At 47.1% G+C, this 6,696-nt stretch overlaps 1 protein-coding gene across 1 annotated transcript; it reads right to left on the reverse strand.

The window, feature by feature from the left end:
• Positions 1 to 5,223: 5,223 nt before the first annotated feature.
• Positions 5,224 to 5,686, reverse strand: LOC129008253 (small ribosomal subunit protein uS9-like). The gene has a single exon (XM_054440255.2). It carries the CDS (start codon positions 5,669 to 5,671, stop codon positions 5,231 to 5,233), a length of 441 nt encoding a protein of 146 aa, XP_054296230.1. The 5' UTR covers positions 5,672 to 5,686; the 3' UTR covers positions 5,224 to 5,230.
• Positions 5,687 to 6,696: the final 1,010 nt, after the last annotated feature.

Here is a 6,696-nt window from a genome sequence, read left to right on the forward strand (position 1 = left end):
GGTGAAAAACATCTGTTGTTGAAGGAATCGATCAGGATTTGATGGCTTCCAGATGAAAGAAATATCTGAGAAGAGGCTTTTGGATTCCAAATAATTTAGTTTCATTATGACCAAAAGCACTGCATAGAGCTTTAAATTTTTATACCATATCTTTTGACATCAACTGTCTTTTTTTTTTTTTTTAAGACAAGGTCTCTGTTCGTGCGTGACGAAATCACAGCTCACTGCAGCCTCGACCTCCCTGGCCTCAGGTTATCCTCCCACCTCAGCCTCCTGAATAGCTGAGACAATAGGCGCGAATCACCATGCTGGGCTAATTTTTTTTTTTGGAGAAGGAGGCCCGCTCTGTCACCCAGGCTTGAGTGCAGTGGATCTTGGCTCACTGCAACTTCCGCTTCCCGGGTTCAAGTAGTTCTCCTGCCTCAGCCTCGGGAGTAGCTGGGACTACAGGCACGCCTCACCACGCCCGGCGAATTTTTGTATTTTTAGTAGAGACGGGGTTTCACCATGTTGGCCGGCATGGTCTCGATCTCATGACCAAGTGATCCGTCCGCCTCGACCTCCCAAAGTGCTGGGATTACAGGCATAAGCCACCGTGCCTGGCGCTGGGCTAATTTTTTAACCTTTTGTAGAGATGGTTTCACCATGTTGCCCCGGCTGGTCTTGAGCGTCTAGGCTCAAAAGATCCTCTCAAAGTGTTGAGATTACAGGCTGAGTCACCGCGCCTGGCCTTTGTTTCTTTTTGGCGGTGAGAGCTTACAGAATTGTTTTTTTAATGCTGTGTTTTTATTTTTTGTCTGCACAATGAAAATGAAATAGTGTAAAACTATTAGTTTTAGTGGAAATTTGGAATCTGTTACAGTAGCCTGATAACTCAGGCAAATTATTATGTCTCTAATTAGTTGGGCAGTTTAGATTCGAAGAATGATTGCTCAGCACTTGAACAGACTAGAAGGTTCTGTTTAAACACTCCTAATTCCTGGGGTTCATTTTTATTTATAAAACACATACTTTGGGCCGGGCGCAGTGGCTCACGCCTGTAATCCCAGCACTTTGGGAGGCCAAGGCGGGCGGATCCCGAGGTCAGGAGATCGAGCCCATCCTGGCTAACACGGTGAAACCCTGTCTCTACTAAAAAAAAAAAACAAAAATCAGCCGGGCGTGGGGGCGGGCGCCTGTAGTCTCAGCTACTCGGGAGGCTGAGGCAGGAGAATGGCGTGAACCCTGGGAAGCGGAGCTTGCAGTGAGCCGACACATGCTTTATACCTTTAACCATACATAAAACACATGCTTTATACCTTTAACCATTACATTTAACACAGAAAGCACATCCTTTTATTGTACAAAAAATGGTGTTGATTTGTATTTTCTTAAAGAGTGGGTGGTGGCTGGGCGCGGTGGCTCACGCCTGTAATCCCAGCACTTTGGGAGGCCCAGACAGGCGGATCACCTGAGGTCAGGAGTTGGAGACCAGCCTTAACATGGAGAAACCCCGTCTCTACTAAAAATACAAAAAATACAAAATTAGCCAGGCGTGGTGGTGCATGCTTGTAATCCCAGCTACTGTGGAGCCTGAGGCAGGAGAATTTCTTGAACCTGGGAGGCGGAGGTTGCGGTGAGCCGAGATCGCGCCATTGTACTCCAGCCTGGGCAAGAAGAGCGAAACTCTGTCTCAAAAAAAAAAAAGAGTGGGTGGTGTTTGCACAGTTGACATCTCCCTTATGACCAATGGCGTACATTTGCAAAACAGTTAAACAGAAATCCAGGGCTAACCTTCTCCCCCATCCTCATATCGACCTTAAGACTTTTTCCAGCTTCCTAAATCGAAGAAACCCAAACACTGTTGGAACTAGTGAACTTTAAATATGCAGAGAACCATGTTCAAATAAACAGATTTTGAATCACCACAATCTCATGATCTGCCCCAGAGGTGAAAAGGCCTTTGTTTATGTAGTCCTGGATCTCGTTTGTGTTTGTCAAGCTAGACCAGACTAGTGAATTCCAGAATGGCCAATTCATTGTTCATGTAGTTTTTCTTTTTTACTCTAAAACTGAGGTGTCTGAATTAATTTGTACCACATTTGTGTTCTCTAAAAGAGGGTAGATGTTAACCAAAACTTTGATTACACCCAGATTCTTAAGACAATCAATGCAGTATAGAAATGGTGTGGGCTGGGCTGGGCTGGGTGCAGTGGCTCAACGCCTGTAATCCCAGCATTTTGGGAGGCCGAGGCAGGCAGATCTCGAGGTCAGGAGATCGAGACCATCCTGGCTAACACAGTGAAACCCCGTCTCTACTAAAAATTCAAAAAAAAAAATTAGCCGGGTGTGGTGGTGGGCGTCTGTAGTCCCAGCTACTCAGGAGGCTAAGGCGGGAGAATGGCGTGAACCTGGGAGCCAGAGCTTGCAGTGAGCCAAGATCGCGCCACTGCACTCCAGCCTGGGCGACAGAGCGAGACTCCCGTCTCAAAAAAAAAAAAAAAAGTAAATGGTGTGGGCTAGGCCCCTTTTGCCCATGCCTATGGATTTGTTCTTTTTTTTTTAATCCATTGTTCAGGGAAAGAACAGCTTCTCAAGGCAAATTCTGGGATAGAAGAGAATTTAAAACCAATAACTTTTTCCTAGTAAAGATAAATGAGGTTCTTTAGAGACTTTAGTAATATGGGAAGTCCTTCAAAATATTTTTGGCAGCAGTTAGCACTCCCATATAGTGTAATAATTTTTTCTCCTTTGAGGCAAAACGTTCAGAGAGTTGGTTATAAAATGCTTTCCTGTATTTCAGAAGTATTGGAGTTCAAGGAACAAATCCTTGCCGCAACAGTATACTTCTTGGAAAAATAGAAACATGGCCAGGCACGCTGGCTCACGCCTGTAATCCCGACACTTTGGGAGGCCGAGGCGGGCAGATCACGAAGTCGGGAAATCCAGACCAGTCTGACCAACATGGTGAAACCCCGTCTCTACTAAAAAACATAAAAATTAGTCAGGCGTGCTGGCACACGCCTATAGTCCCGGAAGCTGAGGCTGGAGAATCGCTTGAACCAGGGAGGGCGGAGATTGCAGTGAACCAAGATGATGCCACTGCACTCCAGCCTGGGCGACAGAGCAAGACTCCGTCTCAAAAGAAGAAGAAAAATAGAAACACATCTATAAAAGTAAACAATGCTCCTGGGACATCCAACATTTGTTTGTCCTGCCAGAGTACAAAATGGTCATCCCCAAAGCAAAATTCTATCCTGACAAGTGTGCAGATTATATGAAACCTCTAGATTTACCATGTTGGTATCATGGTATAAGTGGCCTAGTTAGACAATATATCAAAAAGACTCTGAAAACTCAGGATTTTAATTTACTTGTTTAACAATTTTTGAGCATCAAACAATGTGCCAGAGCCTATCCCAGGTGTTTAGGTACATCACTGAATAAAAACAAAGCAAAGATCCCTGTTCTCATGGAGCTTACCCTGGTGGAGGAGAAGGGAGACACACAATAAGGAAATTAAATAATAAAAGTGGCAAGTGCTATAGTGAAAATTCAGTGAAAGATAATAGAGATGAAGCAAGTCTTGCAATTTTAAATGAGGTGGTTAGGATAGGCCTCAAGAAGGAGATGGTTTTACTTTTATTTGTACTTTTTTAGAGAAAGGGTCTCGCCGTCACCCAGACTGAAATGCAGTGGTGTAATACTAGTTCACTGCAGCCTCTAACTCTTTGGCTCAAGTGATCTTCCCGCTTCAACTCCCCAAAGTGCTAGGATTACAGGTGTGTGACATGGCGCCCCAACAAAGAGAAAATTTGTGAATGAAGATTTGCAGGAGCTAAGGGAGCAAATCGTGGGTATCTAGGGAAGAGACTGCAAAGGGAATCGTAAATGAAAACACCTTCAGGGAGGAGCAAGCATGACTGGCACATATGAAATAGAGGAAGGAAATCAGTGTGGTTGAAATACGATGGTCATAGCTGGGCGTGGTGGCTCGTGCCTGTGATCCCAGCACTTTGGGAGGCAGAGGTGAGAAGATTGCTTGAGGCTAGGAGTTCCAGGTCAACCTGTGCAACATAGCGAGACTGGTCTCTACAACATGTTACAATTACCTGGGCGTGGTGTTGTGCGCCTTTAGTCCCAGCTACTTGGGATGCTAAGGCAGGAGGATTGCTTGTGCCTGGGAGTTTGAGGTTACAGTGAGCTATGATTGCACCACTGCACTCCAACCTGGGAACATGGTGAAACCCCGTCTCTACAAAAAAATATAAAAGTTATTCAGGCATGGTGGTGTGCACCTGTGGTCCCAACTACTTGGGTGGGAGAATTGCTTGAGCCTGAGAAGTGAGTCGAGGCTGCAGTGAGCCTTGATTGAGCTACTGCACTCCAGCCTGGGTGACAGTGAGACCCTGTCTCAAAAAAAAATAGAATGGTCAAGACAGGGGTATAGGATGAATGTCAGAGTCAGAGGAGTGTGTGGGGCAGATCTGTAGAACCTGGTAAACTGTAATAGTTTTTTATGGCTTTTAATGATATGACAGGTTTTAGAAGGATTGACCAAAGTATTGAAAATAAGAGGCCCTGGGCCGGGCGCGGTGGCTCACGCCTGTAATCCCAACACTTTGGGAGGCCGAGGCGGGCGGATCACGAGGTCAGGAGATCGAGACCCTCCTGGCTAACACAGTGAAACCCCGTCTCTACTAAAAATACAAAAACAAAATTAGCCGGGCGTAGTGGAGGCTGCCTGTAGTCCCAGCTACTCCGGAGGCTGAGGCGGGAGAATGGGTGAACCCTGGAGGCAGAGCTTGCAGTGAGCTGAGATTGCGCCATTGCACTCCAGCCTGGGCGACAGAGCAAGAGCCTGTCTCAAAAAAAAAAAAAAAAAAAAGGCCCAGGGTAGAAGCAGGAGCTGAATGAATCGGCCATATCAGTAATCCAAGTGAAGGGGAGGGTGGCTTTAATGACCAAAATATATCCTGGAGATGTATATATAGATTTTTTTCTTTCAGATGGAGTCTTGCTCTGTCACCCAGGCTGGAGTGCAGTGGCGTGATCTCGGCTCACTGCAGCCTCTGCCTCCTGGGTTCCAGCGATTCTCCTGCTTCAGCCTCCTGGGTAACTAGGATTACAGGCACATGCCACCACACCCGGCTAATTTTTGTGTTTTTGTTTTGTTTCGTTTTGGTTTTTAACTTTAAAATCCCTCAAAAACTGTTTATTATACAGGTGAATTTTGATAGTCACGATGGGCTTATCGGTAGGATTTCTGGTAGCGAGCATGGGCACCAGGGCCTCCAAACTTTTTGGACTCATGGCAATGAGGATCAGCTACCAGCAGGGTCCGGTCATACTGAATGAGGATGTCTTTGATCTCCTTCTTGGAAGCCTCATCCACATATTTCTGGTAATAGGCCACCAGGGCTTTGGAGATGGACTGATGGATAGCATAAATCTGGGCCACGTGACCTCCACCCTTCACACGGACACGGATGTCCACACCAGCAAACCGCTCCTTGCCGAGAAGCAGAACTGGCTCCAGCAGCTTGTATTGCAGCGTGTGTGGCTCAATCATCTCCAGGGGCCACCCGTTCACCTTGATGAGACCATTGCCGCATTTGCAGTGCGCCACAGCTGTGGCTGTCTTCTTGCGTCCGAAGACCTGCACCGACTGCAGCGGGCCCTTGGACGGCATGGCTGCGGGCGTGGACTAGAGTGTGTTTTTTTGTTTGTTTTGTTTTGTTTTTTTGTTTGAGACGGAGTCGCACTCTGTCGCCCAGGCTGGAGTGCAGTGGCGCAATCTCGGCTCACTGCAACCTCCGCCTCCCAGTTTCAAGCTATTCTCCTGCCCCAGACTTCCAAGTAGCTGGGACTACAGGCGCCCGCCACCATGCCCAGCTAATTTTTGTATTTTTATTAGAGACGGGGTTTCACCATGTTGGCCAAGCTGGTCTCGAACTCCTGACCTCACGTGATCTGCCTGCCTCAGCCTCCCAAAGTACAGGGATTACAGGCGTGAGCCACCGCGCCTGGCCGTTTTTTTTTGTTTGTTTGTTTGTTTGAAACAGGGTCTCACTCTGTCACCGAGACCGGAGTGCAGTAGTGCAATCTCGGCTCACCGCAACCTCCGCCTCCCAGGTGCCTCAGCCTCCTGAGTAGCTGGGACAACAGGGGTGTGCTACTACTGCCTGGCTAATTTTTTTTTTTTTTGAGATGGAGTCTCGCTCTTGTCGCCCAGCCGGGGTGACATCTTGGCTCACTGCAACCTCCACCTCCCGGGTTCAGGCGATTCTCCTGTCTCAGCCTCCCAAGTAGCTGTGATTACAGGCATGTGCCGCCACGCCTGGCTAATTTTTGTATTTTTTAGTAGAGATGGGGTTTCACCATGTTGGTCAAGCAGGTCTCGAATTCCTGACCTCCCAAAGTGCTGGGATTACAGGTGTGAGCCCCCGGGCCCTGGATATATTTTAACAGTAAATCCAAGCAGACTTTCTGGTAGATTGAACCTGGGATTGATAAAAAGAGGAGGCAAGGATGAGCCAAAACATTTTTTGACCTGGGCAACTAAAAGAGTTGTAATGGACGAGAACTGGATAGAGCAGTTCTGCAGGGGAAGAACAGAAGTTCAGTTTGGGCATGTTCAATTTGAGGTGTTTATTAGATATCAAAGGGAGACGCTGGTGGGCTATTGGATATATGGGTCTTGATTTAGGAGGAAGT

This window comes from Pongo pygmaeus, chromosome 1, assembly GCF_028885625.2.
Source record: "Pongo pygmaeus isolate AG05252 chromosome 1, NHGRI_mPonPyg2-v2.0_pri, whole genome shotgun sequence".
Lineage (NCBI taxonomy): Eukaryota > Metazoa > Chordata > Mammalia > Primates > Hominidae > Pongo > Pongo pygmaeus.

Excerpts from the sequence above, each read along its gene's own strand:
- LOC129008253 (XM_054440255.2), bottom strand. The coding sequence starts at position 5,671 with ATGCCGTCCAAGGGCCCGCTGCAGTCGGTGCAGGTCTTCGGACGCAAG.